A 19,010-nucleotide genomic window follows, 5' to 3' on the forward strand; every position below is an offset into this window, starting at 1 on the left:
CTCATCTGTCCATACACTGGATAAAGGAAGTGTCAACCACAAGGTTTTCACAGTCACACATTCACACTTGAATAAGCTATATAGCTTATATAGTTTATAGCTATGCAGTCATCTTCAGGAATCAAGGCTGTGCGATTACAATTGAACAGTTTCAGGTATTTCCTTCTAGCTATTCTAATATACTAGAAACTTAAAAGGAATATCTATATAATGCATAAGAATAACCTCCAGAATGACCTCTCAACTCTAGATCTCTTAGCCACTGAAACACTAATTTGTTTCATTTCCCCCCCTTTTGGTCAAGAAGGCTTTCTCAATCCCACAGGGCCAGGGCCAGGGCCAGGGCCAGGGCCAAACTCATTCTTGGGAGTCATGTTCCACGTTACCAGGGAGACTTATACTTCTGGGAATCATGTCCAATGTTATAGGGAGGGTAGTGAGTTTATTTGCAGGGCTGGCTTAGAGAAAGAGGCCACATCTGAGCAACAAAAGAGGTTCTCTGGGGGTGACTACTAGGCATAATTATAAGTAGGCTTAGCTTCTCCTTTGCAGGAATAGGTTTCATAAGAGCAGGCCCCAAGATTGAGGGAATACCTAATGCTTGTGCGAATATCATGAATTCCCCAGGTGGGAAAGTTTAATATTTCCACATTTGTCCCCAATCCCTTAAGGGGACTTTGCAGTTACTTTTATTTCCTGTCCCCATTACTCTGGGATAACATCAACCTGTATAAAATAACAAGATCTCATTCTCTATTCAGAGTTCCATGTAATTATGTCATTTGAATGAACTGACTATACAGGTTAAATTAAATAGTGTGCTACAGAAAATATAAATTTTGCATAAAATCAACATTTGTTCCTTTGATCTCACACAGAAGTTGAAGTTTTAAAATACTGTCAATAACACCCTTTACTCTTTATTGTGATTTATCTTAGTCCTAACAGATCAACTTCATTCATATCTCTAATTAAATTCTGACCTCTTTTTCAGCTTCTTTTAACATTTGCCATAAGGGATAATAACATCTTTCAGAGCTGCAGAACTCTAACTTTTCTTCTCAGGTGTCACACAGAGACCAAAGTTCCAGGAAGCAAGCAGTTTATGCAAAAGTTCCAGGAAGCAACCAGTTTATACACAAAGAGCTCAGCTTTTCATAATTTAGAAGTAACACTTAAAAGTCAAGAATACATAAGACTTTATAGGAGCTTACAATCTAGGAACCTTTACAGTAAGCCTAACTGAATATTCTATACTCCTTAAAGCATTGATTGTCCAATCTGTGCCCATGTTCTATCCCCTTATAACCCATGCTCTTCACTTCAGTTCTCAGAGTTTGCACATTCTGGTTAGTCCGTATTAGTGAGTCCTAACAAAATTTGTCCTTTTGTTTCTGGCTTACTTCACTCAACATAATGTCTTAATAGTGTTCATTCACCTAGTTGCAAGCCTCACAACTTCATTCCTTCTTGCAGCTGCTCAATATTCTGTTTTATGTATATACCAAAGTTTGTCCTTTCATTCATCAGTTGATGAACCCTTAGACCACCTCCATCTATTGCAAATTGTAAATTCTGCCACTGTAAAGACCAGTGTGCAAATATCCCTTTTCCTGCTTTCGGTTTTTTCAAGTATATACCTAATAACGGGGTTGCAGGATTATATGGCAACCCTAATCTTAGCCTCCTGTGGGACTATTATCTGCCCTCCAGAGGGGCTGTACCATTCTGCTTCCCTCCCAACAATGAATAGGTGCATCTTTCTGTCCACATTTTCTCCAATACATGTATCATTCTGTTATTTTTAACCAATTTCATTTATATACCATTTAATCTATCTTAAGTAAACAGTTAGTGACTCCTGATATAATCACATAGTTATGCATTCACTGCCACAATCTTGTGAGCAATTTCCGTTTCTTCCACACACAAAAAAAAAATGAAGTGGGAAAAAATGAATAAAAAAAAAGAGAAACAATAAGAACAGCAGTAAAAATCTCATATCCCCCTTATGTCCCCTCTTCTTGACATTTAGCTTTGGTGTACTATCTTTGTTACAATTAATAGAAACATATTACAGTGTTACTGTTAACTATTGGATTGGATTTTTCCCGTATATCATCCCATTTTTAAGACCCTTCAGTGTTGACATTCATTTATTCTCCTTCATGTAAAAACTTTCTTATATTGGTACATTTAATCAACATCATTGTCCTTTCTATGTTTTGCTAAGTTATACAGTCCCATTTTTTATTCTCTTTTTCCTTCTGGTATCATACATGCTTCTAGCCTTCCTCTTTCACTTTCAGACTTCTTTTGTCCTTGAGTCTAAAGTGAACATCTAGATGAGTCCTGTTTTTAAATCCATTTTTGCCAGTTTGTGTCTTTTGATTGGGGAATTTAGACCATTAACACTTAATTTTATTACTGTAAAGGTGGTACTTTCTTCTACCACTTTATCTTTTGGATTTTATATGTCATATCTTATTTTTTCCCTCTATTTTCACCCTTACTAATAATCTTCATTTCTACACTCTTCTCCAGACCTCTCTCTTATCTTTCCTATCTGCCTTTATTTCTTCCATTAGTAATTCTATTTAGAGCAGGTTTGTTCACAACCTCTCTTAGTTCACAAACTCTTAGTATCTGTTTTTCTGGAAATATTTTAAACCCTCCTCAGTTTTGAAGGACAGTTTTGCCAGATATAAAATTCTTGGTTGGCAGTTTTCTCTTTCAGTATCTTAAATATGTCATACCACTGCCTTCTCACTACCATGGTTTCTGCTGACAAATCCCCACATGGTTTTATTGAACTTTCCATGTATGTGATGGATCACATTTTTCTTGCTGCTTTCAGAATTCTCTTTGTCTTTGACATTTGAAAATCTGATTAATAAGTGTCCTGGTAGGCCTATTCAGATCTGTTCTGTTTGGGGTATGCTGCGCTTCTTGGATCTGTAATTTTATGTCTTTCATAAGAGTTGGGAAGTTTTCAGTGACTATTTCCTCCATTATTCTCTCTGTCCCATTTCCCTTCTCTTTTCCTCCTGGAACACCCATAACATGTATATTCATATACTTTGTGATGTTCAGTTCCTTCAATTTTGTTCATATTTTTTCCATTCTTTTCCCTTTCTGTTCTTTGTATGTAGGATATCAGATATCCTGTCCTCTAGTTCCCTAATCCTTTTTCCTGCCTCTTCAAATTTGCTGTTGTTAGGTCTCAGTTATGTTTTTCATCTCTTCTGTTGTGCCTTTCAGTCTCATAAGTTCTGCTATTTGCTTGTTTATGCCTTAGAGTTCTTCTTTATGGTTGCCCAGTGTCTTCTTTATATCCTTCATCTCTTTTGCCATACTTTCTTCAACTTATTGACTTGATTTAGGAGATTTGTTTGAATATCTTTAATTAGTTGTTTCAACTCCTGTATCTTGTTTGGAGTATTAGTTGGTTCCTTTGACTGGGTCATATCTTCATCCTTCCTAGTATCACTCTTGATTTTTAGCTGGTATATAGGCATCTGAATTCCTTATTAGTTTATTCTAGAGGTTGTTTTTTTCTTTTACCTTGAGTTTTCTTGTTGGTTGGCTTTGTTTTTTATCTGTTCTTTGATATTCAGTTCAACTTCTTCTAGACCTCTAGCATAGCTTCTGTTCAGCTGATTAGAAATTTTCAGCTTTTGTTTTTCTGGTTCTTGCCCTGCCTTTATGGAAAAATTTTTTTTGAGGATGTTCTCTCCAAATATGATCGACCCCATTCACATTTTTCCAGAGAAGACAGGCCCAGATCTCAGGAAAGGTGTGTAATCAGTATTGCGTTTCCTTGAGGATGAAACCTAGCAGGTTTCTGGCTTTCCTGTGAAGCCTCTAGAGTCTTTGCTTTTCCTCTTCTGCCCAGCAGGTGGCGCTTGTCAGCCTGCTTCTCCCTTCTGGCATAAAATGTGGTGCCTTTAATTTTCAGGAGACCCTGTCCCTTCCAGAGGCCTGGTTGAGATAGAGGCTAAGACTGAAGACAAGCTTATGCTGTTTCTGTTTTCCGTTCTCTGGGGTCTGATTTCTCTGAATGAGAGCTACCACTTTGACTAGGCCCTGTTATTCTCTCACTCTTTTCTTGAAGTTATGCCCTTTAGGGAATTATCTCCTTCATCTAACTAATTACTTTGTCTCTCAGACATACCTTAACTTTGCCCTTGCCTGGGGCAGTGCTGAGGATTGAAATACCTGTCACTTTCTTTATTGGATTGTTAAAAAATTAAAAAAAAAAGAAAGGAAAGGAGGGAAGAAAAATCCTTTTCAGAGCAGGTCTCCAGCTCCCGGAGTTCACCAGTCAAGAGTTGGAATTGCTGTCCTGTTCTATGTGACTTTTCTTGGAGCATAGCCCTTTTCCTGATTTCAGAACTAGCTAATTCCAAAAGCCTCCACCTTTTTTTTTTTTTTTTTGTCTATCCTGCCTCCTCTCTGTCTAAGAAGACTTCTGGATTCCTTTCATGCTTGTTCTGGGTTTATAAATGTCTATTTTGTTTCTTTTTTTGTTAACTAGTCATATGCTTTGCCTACTTTTTTTTTTAATTTATTAATTTAAAAAATTAAGAACAAGCAAAAACATTAACATGTAATTCCATTCTACATATGTATTCAGTAATTCTCATTATCATCACATAGTTGCATATTCATCATTTCTTAGAACATTTGCATCAATTCAGAAAAAGAAATAAAAAGGCAACAGAAAAAGAAATAAAACAATAACAGAAAAAAAAGATTATACATACCATACCCCTTACCCCTTACTTTCATTTATCAGTAGCATTTCAAACTAAATTTATTTTAACGTTTGTTCCCCCTATTCCTTATTCTTTTTGTTTTTGTTTTTTTTAATTTATTTATTAATTAAAAAATTAACAAACCAAATAAAACATCAACATATATAATCAGTAATTCACAATATCATCACTTAGTTGCATATTCATCATTTCTTAGAACATTTGCATTAATTCAGAAAAAGAAATAAAAAGACAATAGAAAAAGAAATAGAACGAACACAGGAAAGAAAAAAAAAGATTATACCTACCATACCCCTTACCCCTCACTTTCATTGATCACTAGCATTTCAAACTAAATTTATTTTAGCATTTGTTCCCCCTATTATTTATTTTTATTCCATATGTTTTACTTGTCTGTCCATAAGGTAGATAAAAGGAGCATCAGACACAAGGTTTTCACAATCACATAGTCACATTGCGAAAGCTGTATCATTATACATTCATCTTCAAGAAACATGACTACTGGAACACAGCTCTACATTTTCAGGCAATTCCCTCCAGCCTCTCCATTACATCTTAACTAACAAGGTGATATCTATTTAATGCATAGGAATAACCTCCAGGATAACCTCTCGACTCTGTTTGGAATCTCTCAGCCATTGACACTTTATTTTGTCTCGTTTCACTCTTCCCGTTTTTGGTCCAGGAGGTTTTCTCAATCCCTTGATGTTGAGTCCCAGCTCAATCTAGGATTTCAGTTCCACAATGCCAGGAAGGTCCACACCCCTGGGAGTGATGTCCCACGTAGAGATGGGGAGGGCCGTGAGTTTGCTTGTTGTGTTGGCTGGGAGAGAGATTTGCCTACTTTTTGAGTTCTTTATTTATGAAAGCTCTTTACATGTTAAAGATTGTCTTTGTCATTGCTTTTTCATTGTAAATCCCTTTCTTCTTTTCTTTTTTATCCAATCTTTCATTCTCACTTTAATATGATAAAATTTATCAAGCCCTGTTGTTTATCTTAAACAGCAGGGAAAAACTCTCCAATTGTAGGCCGTGTTACTAAGCACTCTAAGCATATCATTCTTGGAAATAAATTGTGTTTGCATATATTTTTATTTTCTTTTTGTTGGAAGATATATTAGCCAAGTACTTTCAGGAGTTTGAAACCTTTGAGTGTAATGTGACATGAACAAAAATTAATATGATGTTCTTAATGTAGATTTTATTAACTTCATATCAGGAATTAACCTATTTAATATAATTTTTAAATATTTGAATGTCATCATTGGCAGAGTTTACTATTATAGTCTAGATGGACAAGATAAGGATGCTAGATTCTATGGGCTTTGAGTATAGTCATCAGATCCTTAGGTAGGGGAGAAAATTTGAGAACAATTGGTAAGAAAAGAATAAGATCTGAGAACACTCCCTGCAGGCGAAGAATAATTGCAATTCACTCACTCAAGGTTTCCAAAATGTCATTTGGCTAGAGCCCTTTTAATTCCTTCTTTAAAAGTTTTCAGCCAATTTCGTGTGTGTGCATTGTGTGTATGCATGTGCGCATATGTGTATTTTAAAGAGAGTATATTCTACTGGGGAAATAGGACTTGCTTTTTAGAAATTACTTATAAAGAAGACTTTTGAGGTATAGCAGTAATCCTGGAAAATGAGAAGTGCTTTCACTTTTTTCTTTTTGTATGATAATTGCAGATGTCATGGTAATGTTTCTTTTCAAAGTATCTGGTAGTTATTCTAAAATCTTAGGGAAAATAAGGAAGCATCTGTTCGCTGCTTTTTACTGTAGAGTAGTGTCTTTGCTTCTATGTTAATGAAATAAACAGTACATTCTTCAGTCATTGTGTGCCCAACAGCCCTCATGTATTTGTCACCGTAATTGTTAAGTGTGTCAAAGTAGCAGTTAATACTGAAAAAACTAGTATGAAAGATGTTCGTAATTGTAGTATATCATGCCATTTATCCCTGTATCTTTCCATCCACTAATAAACAGTTCAATTCCTTTGAGAAAATGCCACTTCCTCTTCCCCTTTGATTTGTGTGGGTTCAGAATTTCATGATAATGAAAGTTACCTCTTTTAAGAGACTCTTGAGATTCCAGTTATTTCCTTGAAACTTGTGGGTTTTGGATAGATGTCAGTTTACTTTCATTGTTTTCCCTTGATTGCATCTTTAAGTTTTCATCCAGAGGTCTGCGGGGTGGAGGAAAGGTTCTCAAAAAAGTGAAGAATAAAATAAAATGAAATGGCAAAGTTAGAGGACTGTAGCAACTTAATCAAGAATATTTACATTGTAAATGAGGATATAGAAGTCAGATTTGAGTGAACTAAATTATGATTATGGATTATGAGGTGGCAGAGATAGAATGTACATGTGGGACATATTGATTCAATGAAGTGCTCTCACCCTCCAATCCCCTTTTTTTTCTTTTTTTGGTGTGGATCCTTCTATCCATTTTAGAAGTTAAAAATATAAAGAAATGACAGAAAGGGTAATTGAACAAGATCCCTGCGGTTAGTGCAGATCAATGTGGGATCCAGGGTAATTAGGTCACTGTTTTCCAAAATATGATCCATAGACTGTTATGGTCCTTTTTGGTCTGCATATAGATCACAATGAGTTTGAAAACTTCAGAGAAAAAAAAGTGATGCAACAATTTGGGTCACACACAGCTACAAAATTTAAATAGCCTCTCATTCTTATGACCATTACTACTACTAGATTAAAAACATTATTTTAGTATTACCAACAAATGTTGAACTTTTGGAACCAAATTACCCTAAAATTGTTTGTTCATGTGCACATCACAGTTCCCTTTGGTGATTTTTGGATACTAAAAGGTTGAAAAACCGAACATTTGTTTCTTTTAATCACTCATGTTTGAAAAAAGATTAAGTTTCTAGATTGGTGTGACAAGGAATTATGTAACAAGGGGTACTTTTTGCATCAAAGGTGAATTTTGACTAATTCATTCTGCTGTTCACAAATTTACTAGATGGTTCTGTTTTATGTTTGGCGATATAAAAATGATTGGCACAAGGTAGTGCAATGGTGGCTCAGTGGCAGAATTCTCACCTGCCATGCCAGAGATGTGGGTTCAATTCCCGGAGACTTTCATGCCCCCCCCCCCCAAAAAAAAAGAAAATAATTGGCACAGTTCTGCCTTCAAGAAGAGGTAGTCCTGTAGACATGTGAACAAATCTGGCACATAAATGCCATGATATGGGTACTTAAAGTCACAGTAGTAACACAAAGGAAGGGATGATTAATTCTTCTGGGGCAAGGGTAGGGGTAGTAGGGTCTGAGAAAGTTGCATAGGTATACTTGGGTGAAGTTTTGAAATGTGAACCCATTACTCAGTAAGTGGGGAACAACAACCAACTTGGAGAGGTAAGCCAGCATGGTATAGTTAGCATTTGCCATCACTATTTTGGAGTGTTGAATGCGGAAGCTCCCTCAGGGCATGGTATATATTTTCTAGTCTTTGTATCTCTAAGTCCTCATAGAGTGCTTAGTTAGCTTACACTAGCCTCTCAATAATTTACAGAATATGGTTGAGTTGGAGGAAGATGAGCAGGTATGTTTTGTAAGCATTGTCTTGTACGCCTTATAAGCAGCTTCAGAAATCATGAGTTGAACAATACTTTATGAGTAATGAGAAAGAAATATCAGATTTGCATTTTAAAAAGATTCCAGAAGCAGTGTGAAATGCAGTAGACTTGAGACAAGATTACCAATTAGATGGCTGTTCCTTTAATTTAGCTGACAGACAAGAAGACCTGAACTAAAAGGAGTGAACATGGAGATGGACAGGAGGAGTTTGAGTTGCCTTCTATGGCCTAGTGAAAAAGCTTCTCATTCGTGGCCCCTTGAATTCTTGTGTGGGAGCTGCAAGGAGGTACTTATTGAAATAAATAGCTTTTAGTGCTTCATAAAGAGTTTGCTTCAGGAACTGAAAATTTCATTATACTCTGTTTTTAGGTATTGATACTTTTATTTTTACTCATATCTGTTATAAGCATGTATCTATTTACATTTTGACATTTGATATGGTAGTTTGTGATAACATCCCTGGAAACATTTTCCTCAAAAGAAGGAAATGTATTGACAAGTAGATTTTATCTATCAAAAGTTTATCTTATTAAACTTAAGATTGCTTGCAAAATTGCTTACTTTCTGAATGATTAAACTCAGCAGGAAATCCTGTGCAGCCTTATCCTGCATCTGGATTATAGTAAATGCCTAATGGAATAACAGAAAAGATGGAGAAATATTGGGAAACTCATTTCCTTAGTCATTTTACCTTTCTTTGGATTCTTATTTCCTTAGTTGGGTGGTGTTAAGATGACAAGTGGATGAACTAGACATCATTTGTTGGGGGGAGAAACCTGATTGGATATTAAGTACAGGAAAGTAAAGAAGAACAGAAAAAGTAGAAGGAAAAGCAGCCAGGGCTTACATGTTCTGGTTATGCTCTTAACCTTTAACACTTAATGGCTAACACCCAATCTCTGGCATGGTCTTACTTAATATGTCCTTTTCTACTTGTTTTGGCAAACCTGAATGTGGAGACTTTTCTTAAGGTTTTTAAGTCTTTCAAATTGCAAGATTTAATATACAGTATAGACCTTTTATTTTAGTTTCTGTTTAGTTTTTGAAACAGCTTTAACTTGAATCTTTCACAGTGGACTGTGAAATCATAATAAAGGATAAAAATAAAGCAGAGCAAACTGAGAAAAAGAAAGAAAGAAAGAAAGAAACAGCCAGGGGTTTCTCACTTAGGAAATGAGAGTTTGAGAGTCAGACCCAGGGACCAGCACAAACTTCAGGGGAAAATAATTGCACTGATTCTCTTTAGAAAGGGCATGAACTGTAATTTCAATTTATTTTACATTATACGTACATGTAAGAATTTGACTAATAGTTAGAATTTCCATATAATGGACATAAAGGACAGTAAATCTTCAAAGCCTAGACTTTTAGAAAATTGATTGTGTGGGGAAAATTCAAATTGAGAAAACTGGTGTTTGATTAGTAAGTCAATCTTTATAGAAATATGATTGGTATGAAAATTCAAGTAAATAATATTTGAAGTACAATAAAAAATTAATGAAAAATATTTTCCTTATAGAAAAGTGCAACTAATGATAGTTACTCACTCCACAAAGTTATATGAAAAGTAAAAAGGTTCCCCTGCTTACACAGATGCAGTGCCCCTACTGTTCATTTTAATTGCTTTTAAAAATGTAAACTGAAAGAACATGTGGTGAACAAAACTATGTTACTTTCTAATTGTGCTTTACCTAACTTATTTTAGGTTTCTTAGTCTAAGCATCAGAATATTGCCTTTCTTTCACTAATATGAGATTTCTGTAGCAATTAATATCATGTTTTGTTTTGTTTTTCAGCTCAAAGGTTTCTATTTCCTTTGCCCAAAAGAAATTTAGTATTTACAAAAAATTTCCATATATAGAGGAGTAAAGTTTTGATTTAAATTCTGTCTATATGCTGCATATTACTAGCTCAGAATGTATGTTGCAAACTTGATTAAGTTGATTTCAATAATGTATGATAAAATCTAGGAATTTGGGAAAACTTGTAATGTTACAGATAAGTCTTTTATATTTGATATGGTAGAGATTAGATAGTTCTACTTTTAAGTTTTTTTCTTATCCCCTTTGAGTGTTTTTAAACCAGCTTTATTGAGTATAATTATTATGTAATAAACTGCATATATTTATATAATGTGAAATGTGTGTATACCCATCAAACCATCGTTCCCCAAAGTTTCCTGGTGCCCCTTCATAATCCTTTTCTCTTGCCTCACCTATCCTCCATTCCCCTACCCAGGCAACCACCTGTCTGCTTTCTTTCATTCTAGTCTAGTTTGCATTTTCTAGAGTTTTATATAAGTGGAATCATATATTATATACTCTTCATTTTTATTTAACTTCTTTGAGAATAATTATTTTGAAATTCATGTTGCTGCATTAATCAATAGCTTCTTCCTTTTTACTGATAAGTAATATTCCACTGATGGATATACCATAATTTGTGTATCCATTCACCTCTTGGTGGAAATTTGAATTGTTTCCTGTTTTGGCTATAAAAAAGCTTTTCTGAACTCATGTACAAAATTTTGTATGGATGTGTGCTTTTTTGTCTTTAGGGTAAAAACTTAGTGGAGAAATAACTAGAATCATGTGGTAACTGTATGATTAAATTTTAAGAAACTGTTAAACTTTTCCAAAGTGGTTGTACCATATTACATTACCAATAGCATTATTTATTTTCTAGTTCTTCCACATCCTTGCCAGAACTTGATGTGGTGTTCTTTTAATTTTGGATATTCTCCTGGTGTATAGTAGTATCTTGTTATGGTTTTGCTTTACATTTCCCTTATGAGTGATGATGTTGAACATCTTTTCATGGGCCTATTTGCCATCTGGAATCTTTTTGTAAAATGCTTGGAGTATGTAGTGATGTTACCTCTCATATTCCTTTATTAATAATTTGTACCTTCTTGATAGGTCGAGCAAGAGGTTTATCAGTTTTATTGGTTGTCTCAAAAGAACCAGCTTTTGGTTTCACTGGCTTTTTTATTGTTTTCGATTTCATTAATTTCCATTATGATTTTAATTATTTCTTGTATTCTGCTAACTTAGGGTTTAATTTACTCTTATTCTACTTATTCTTAATTCTTAATTTACTACTTATTCTTAAGCGGGTGAGCTTACTGATTCACAATCTTTCTTATTTTCTTGTTATTTTATGCTATAAATTTCCCCTTAAGTAATTCTTTAACAGCATCCCACAAATTCTGATTTGGGTTTATATTTTCATTCAGTTCAAAATAATTTCTAATTTCCTTTGATTTATTTTTGACCCATAGGTTATTTACATATATGCTAGTTAGTTTCCAAATACTGCAGATTTTCCAGAGTTCTTATTGTTACTGATTTCTAGTTTAACTTCACTGGTATCAGAAAACAAACTTTCTATTATTTGATTCCTTTTAAATTTATTGAGACTTATTTTGTGGTCCAGGATATGGTTTGTTTTGGCAGATGTTTTATATGTACTTGAAAATATTGTATATTCTGTTTTTGGGTAGATGTTCTATGAACGTCAATAAGTTAATTTGATTGATGGTGTTCATGTTTTCCATATCCTTGTTTATTTCCTGTTTACTTGCACTGTGAGTACTGAGAGAGTTTTTTGGTTTCATGCATTGAATTGCAGTTCTGTCATTTTTTTGTTTTATGTATTTTGAAGCTTTTTTATTAGATGTATAACGTTTAGGATTCTTATCATCTCTGGATGGATTGACCTCTTTTTTTAATATGAAATGATCTTCTTTATCTCTGGTATTATATGTATATTTTTTACTTAGTAAGCTCATTATTTAACTGTTAGTGTAGCTACCTCAGGTTTCTTTTGACTAGAATTAATGTGGTATATTTTTTTTTACATCTTTTGTGTTTAACCTATTGTGTCTTTATATTTAAAATGCATTTCACGTAGTTGAGGTTTGCTTTTTTTTTATCCAATTTGACAATTTCTGCTTTTTAATTCCTAAGTTTAGCTCATTTATATATAATGTGATTATTGATATGATTAGATTCAAATCTGTAATTTGATCTTTGCTTTTTATCTTGTGCTCTTTGTTCTCTTTTTTCTACTTAACAAAAAATTTTATTTGGATTGAGTGCTTTTTTTTTAACTTTTTAAATTGTATATTATAACATATATACAAAGCAAAGAAAGAAAAAAGCAATAGTTTTCAAAGCACTCTTCAGAAGTAGTTATGGGATAGATCCCAGAGTATGTCATGGGCTTCCATATGATCCTCTCAGATTTTTCCTTCTAGCAGCTCCAGAATATATCATCACAATCAACTTTTTTTCTCTCTTTTTTTTATCATCACAATCAACTTTTTTCTTTTTTTGTGAAAATATATATAAAAAACATTTCAAAGCATATCACAACAATTAGTTGTAGAACAGATTTCAGAATTTGATATGGGTTACAATTCCATAATTTTAGGTTTTTACTTCTAGCTGCTCTAAGATACAGGAGACTAAAAGAAATATCAATATAATGATTCAACAATCATACTCATTTGTTAAACCCTACCTTCTCTGAATAACTCTACAATCTCCTTTGATCTTTCTCCCACTCTTTAGAGGTATTTGGGTTGTGTCCATTCTAGCTTTTTTATGTTGGAAGGGGATGTTAATAATATGGGATAGGGAGATGGAACTTGTTGATATTCTGGAGAGGCTAGCCCCTCTGCATTTCAGAACTTATCTGGTCTAGGGACCCATTTGGATGTTGTAGGTTTCTGGAAGGTTACCCTAGTACATGGAACCTTTGTGGGATCATAAATAATGCCTTAGGTGTTCTTTAGGATTGGCAGGAATAGTTTTGGTTGGGGTTTGGTGAGCCATGATAGATAACAATGTCTAGCTGAAACTTGCATAAGAGTGACCTCCAGAGTAGCAGCTCGACTCTATTTGAACTCTCTCAGCCACTGAAACCTTATTTGCTAAGGTCCTTTTCCCCCTTTTGGTCAAGATGGCATTGTTGATCCCATGGTACCAGGGCCAGGCTCTTTCCTGGGAGTCACATCCCATGTTGCCAGGGAGACTTTCAGCCCTGAATGTCATGTCCTACTAGGGGGTAGGGCAATGATTTCACTTGTAGAGTTGGGCTTAGAGAGAGTGAGGCCATATCCGAGCAACAGAAGAGGTTCTTCAGAAGTAACTGATAGGCATACCTGTAGGTAGGCTAAGCTTTTTCACTACATACTTCACAAGAGTAAGCCTCAAGATCAAGGGCTTGGCCTATTGATTTGTGTGTCCTTAATGTTTGACACAGTATTAGGGGTTTTCCCTGTTGGGAAAGTTTGATAGTTCTATATATTTTCTCCCATTCCTCAAGGGACTTTGCCAGCACTTTTTGATTATCTGCTTAATACACTTTAGGATTTATCCAGGCATTACATTAAGCTAAACAGAATTAAAGGTACTCATTCTTATTCTGGGCTTCCTGTGTTTGGATTATTTAAGTTATCTATATAGACAGGTTGAGTTAGATTATGTGCTACAGGAAATTTAGGTTCTAGACAAAACAAACCTTTCTTCCTTTGGTCTCAAAGAGTAGGTGAGGTTCTAAAATACAGACAATGTCTTCCTTACCCCTATATTCTGAATTACGTTAATCCCGACCTGATCAGCTTCGTTCTTATGTCTAAATACCTGGTTATACATACTTAAAACAACCTCTAAAAATCCAGAAATAACAATTGCCACTCTGGACTAAATGTGACTGCTATAGTCCCTGTTTTCGTATAAGAATTTTCTAAATGAGACCATACAATATTTGCTCTTTTGTTTCTGGCTTATTTTGCCTCACCAAATGTCCCACAAGTTCATTCACAATGTTGCATGCCTCACAACTTCATTTCTTTTTAGCATGCTTATGCTTTAGTTTAAATTTAAGAAACCATTGCCTAACATAAGACCCTGAAGATGCTCCCCTACATTTTCATTTAGGAGTTTTATAGTCCTAGTTCTTATACTTAAGTCTTTGATTCATTTTGAGATAATTTTTTATGTAAGGTGTAAGAATATGCTTTCTTTTGCATATTGATATCCAGTTCTCTCAGTACCATTTGATGAAGAGACTATTCTTTACCAATTGAGTGGACTAGGCAGCCTTGCCAAATATCAGTTGGCCATAGATAATAGAAGTCTATTTCTCAACTCATTTTGATTCCCTTGATCAATATATCTGTGTTTATGGCAGGAATATGCTATTTTGGCCACTGTAGCTTTGTAATGTGCTTTAAAGGCAAGCAGTGTGAGTTCTCCAACTTCATTCTTGTTTTTCAAGATGCTTTTGGCTATTTGGAGCCCCTTACCCTTCCAAATAAATTTTATAATTCCATTTCTGGACTATTGGAAATAGTATGTTTGAATTTTGATTGAGATTAGGTTGAATCTGTACATTAATTTGATTAGAATTGACTCTTAACAATATTTGGTCTTCTAATCCATGAACATGGAATGTCCTTCTATTTATTTAGGTCTTTTTTGATTTATTTCAGTAATGTTTTGTAGTATTCTGTGTAAGTCTTTTACATCCTAGGTTAAATTTATTCCTAGATATTTTATTCTTTTAGTTGCAGTATAAATGGAATTTTTTTCTTGATTTACTTCTATGTCTTAGTAGCTAGTGTATAGAAACACTGTTGATTTTTGCATGTTGATCTTGTATCCCACCACTTTGCTGAACTCCTTTATTAGCTCCTATATCTTTGCTGTAGATTTTTTTGGGACTTTCTGTATATCATGTCATCTGCAAATAGTGAAATATTTACTTCTTCCTTTCTAATATTAATGCCTTTTATTTCTTTTTCTTGTTTCAGTGCTCTAGCTAGAATTCCTAGTACAGTGTTGAATAACAGTGGTGACAAGGTGGGCATCTTTGTCTTGTTCCTGATGTTAGAGGGAAAGCTTTCAGTATTTCACCATTGAGTATGATATTGGCTGTGCATTTTCATATCTGCCCTTTCTTGTGTTAAGAACGTTTCCTTCTAGTTCTGTCTTTTGAAGTGTTTTTATCAAGAAATAATTCTGGATTTGTTAGAGAAATTGTTGCATATTGTCTTTTCTCGTAATGTCTGCCTTTGGTATTAGAGTGATATTGGCCTGAGAGAATGAGTTAGGTAGTGGTCCCTCCTCTTTAATTTTTTCGAAGAGTTTGAGAAGGATTGGTATTAATATTTCTTGGAATGATTTATAGGATTCACCTGTGAAGCCATTCTGCTCCTGGGCTTCCTTTGTTGGTAGGTCTTTGATGACTGATTTCTACTTGTAATTGGTCTGTTGACGTCTATTTTTTCTAGAGGCATTATAGGTTGTTCATGTGTTTCTAGGAATTTGTTGATTTCTTCTAGGTTGTCTAATTTGTTGGCATATAGTTGTTCATAATATCCTCTTAATATTCTTTTTATTTCTGTGGGGTCAGTAGTAATGTCTCCCTTCACACCCCATCTCTGATTTTATTTATTTGCATCTTCTCTCTGTTTTCTTTGTCAATCTAGCTAAGGGTTTATCAATTTTATTGATCATCTCAAAGAACCAGCTTCTGATTTTGCTAATGCTCTGTGTTTATTTTTGTTGTTGTTGTTGTTTTTACCTCAGTTTCATTTACATCTGCTCTTTATTAGTTCTTTCCTTCTACTTGTTTTTGATAGTTTGCTGTTCTTTTTTTAGTTCACCAGATGTGCAGTTAGGTCTTTGATTTTAGCCTTTTCTTCTTTTTAAATGTAAGTAGTTAGGGCTGTGTGATTCCCTCTCAGCATTGCCTTCACAGCATCCCATATGTTTTGATAAGTTATGTTCTCATTTTCATTCCACTCGAGAGATTAACTGAATTCTCTTTCATTGTCATTTTTGACCCTCTGATTGTTTAAGAGTGTGTTGTTTAACTTCCATGTATTTGTGAATTTTCTAGCTCTCTGCCTGTTATTGATTTCCAGCTTCATTTCATTGTGGTCTGAAAAAGAGGTTTGTATAATATCTTTCATTTTTTATCTTACACATTATCTTCTTAAAATCCTATATCTCCTTTAGCTCTCTATCATTAGTTTATTTCTATCCATTTTATTCTTTTTCTTCTTAAGTTGATTTAGGAAATTTGCCTGAACTTCTTTGATTAATTGTTCTGAAAAACTAATGTCTCCTTTGATTGAGCCATATCTTCCTTTTTCTTAATATAGCTTGCATTTTTTTTTTTTTTTTGCTAATGTCTAGGTATCAGATTATTTTAATATTCTAACTCTGAAGATCTTTTCTCCCTCTTGCCTATGGTTTCATTGTAGTTTGGCTACAATAAAAGGCTCTTCTTTGACCCTTGGTCCATCTTATACAGGGCCTTTAAAGTAGCCCATGTTTAACTGTTCTGATTTCAGATCTTCTGCACTTGATTCTTGCCCTGGATATGTGATACGATTCTTAAGATTGCCTTTTTAGGTGCAGTTGTTTCACCTCTTAGACAAAATTACCTTTCCTCTATTCCTTCTGTAGGAATTCTGATCTCTTTGATTTGTTTTTGTGTATTATTTTCTCCAGCACTTGAGATTTAACATCTCTCCCTTACACAGTGCACCATTTTTATTGTATTTTTTCTGCTTTGAAATTTGTCCTGCCTTATAGCAGTTCCATCTCCCTCCATTCCCCGCTTTGTATTTCTGTGAGGTTTTTATGCATCTTATTACTTTCCTGTTGGGATATCCCTCTCTGTGGAGGCAGATTGATTCAATCCAAAAAATTCTGATTTTTGATTAGATGTTTCAGCAAACAGAGACTGTGCTGAGTGTGTACACTCCTTGCTAACTTTCTTCATGGTCTCTTTTATTTCCTGGTTGCCTTTTTTGTGTAGGTGTACTAGTTGTCTACTGTGCTGTGCCCTGGGTCTCTGTATACTTTGTTCCCTTTACCTGGGGTTCTAACTGGCTGCTGTGAATGGCTTTATGGTCTGCATCTGGCAGAAAGACCTGAGCTGTGCCACCCTTGTGTGAATCTTAATCTGGCCAGGACCTAGTGAGCTGGAGAGGTCAGTGCTGGTGGGTCCAGGCTGTAGATCTCCTACCTTTATTGGTATTTTTTTCTTTTTCTTATGTTCAGCATTTTTGACATCCTTCTCCAGTCTCAGTTATCCTCCACAGTTCCAAGCAGGTGGTTATTTGTCCTTTTTATTAGCTGTTTTTGAGTAGAGACTTTTCCAGAGGATGTCTTATGTCGCCATATTGATGCTATCACTCCTCTCCTATAAATAATTTTGAGCTTTGTTCTGGAATGTGATTAAGTTATTTGGAAACCACTTAATCCTTTTGGTTCTTGCTTTTAAGATTTGTGAGGTGGGACCAGAGCAGCATTTAGTCTAGGACTTAATCCCCTCCAGTGAGGCAAGAGCCTACTCTACCCAGTGCTTTCAGAATCATGAAGTTTCTTTGGCCATTGGGGCTGGGCACTGTTTACAGGCCTTTGTGAGTGCTGAATGCTTCTTCTCAAGTCCTTTTGGAAACTTCTTTCCATAGCCTAAGTTAGTTTTTCTTTGAATAGTCAAGGGAGCTCCTCTCTGGTACTCTTTTGTATAAACTCTAGCTTCCTCAGTCTCCCTGGACTCTTAGGTATGTCTTCTTTACTCAGCAAAGTTCACCAAGCCCTGCCTGGCTTCCCACTCCCTACATCATAGCCCTAGGTCTCTCTTAATGCAGTAATTGGGACAACTTTGAGTGGGGCAGGAATCTGACCCTATCTGGAACTTTCTCTTTTCTTCTGTAATGCTCCATAGTGGAATTTTGGGACATGATCTCAGTTTGAGATCTTAATTCTGGACTGCCTTTGCAAAAGTGCACATGATCATTGCTTTTCTTCTTTGAATATAGTTGAACATATAATATCCTGGTTACAGTTTCTTAGGTTATCAATAGTTTATCACATTAAATGAGAAGAGTTTTCCCAGATGTCTAGAATTATGGCCTTACTCTAGTGTTTTCTGTTTGTTTCCATTTTAGAATGAGTATGGTAATATTAAATAACGAAGAATTGTGGATTTATTGATTGAGTCTTCTTATTAGTAGTGGATTTTGTCAGGCAGCTTGTTCCCTATCACGGGCCACACATGAGATGGAACAGAGAACCACAAACTATTGATTTATGGCAGAACATTTTTATATATTAGGATCTTGATCTTCTGTTGATACTGAATGCTTTGTTGAGGTCAATTGAAAGAACATTTGAGTCTTGATGTTGTTATTTGCACTGTAACTATATTTCATATCCTCTTGATCTGTTCTGTTCAAACAGAAGTTCAGAGGATGAGTCCATCCATATTCTGAGTGTTGATGAGAAGAACAAGTTGGGTGCCAAGATTATCAAGGCAGAGATGATGGGAAATATGGTAAGACTTGTATATTTTGCTCTTTGGGAAAATAGTGATTAAGTATTTAACATCTTAAGAGTAATTTTGGAAGTTCCTTAGCTTTGTGGATATACCACGCTTTGAAAATAACTATTGTTTGTTGATTCCTTAAAGAAGTTCTTAAACATTTTTAGGAACAGTATTCTGTCCACTGCTAAATGAATGATCTACTTACATTGTCAGATTTCTGAAGTATGAGATGCTAAGGAACTACCTACTTTTTTAAAATTTGTTTTTTACTTT

At 34.8% G+C, this 19,010-nt stretch overlaps 1 protein-coding gene across 2 annotated transcripts in view; it reads left to right on the top strand.

The window, feature by feature from the left end:
• The window catches only part of CWF19L2 (CWF19 like cell cycle control factor 2), a 151,774-nt gene that overhangs the window by 59,990 nt on the left and 72,774 nt on the right, over positions 1-19,010 (top strand). For both annotated transcript variants that reach the window (XM_077113082.1, XM_077113083.1), the window contains exon 9: positions 18,653-18,746. In XM_077113082.1, the coding sequence (XP_076969197.1) occupies positions 18,653-18,746 (94 nt within the window). The remainder of the gene's footprint in view (positions 1-18,652; positions 18,747-19,010) is intronic.

Source organism: Tamandua tetradactyla, chromosome 8 (genome assembly GCF_023851605.1).
Source record: "Tamandua tetradactyla isolate mTamTet1 chromosome 8, mTamTet1.pri, whole genome shotgun sequence".
In the NCBI taxonomy this organism is placed as follows: Eukaryota; Metazoa; Chordata; class Mammalia; order Pilosa; family Myrmecophagidae; genus Tamandua; species Tamandua tetradactyla.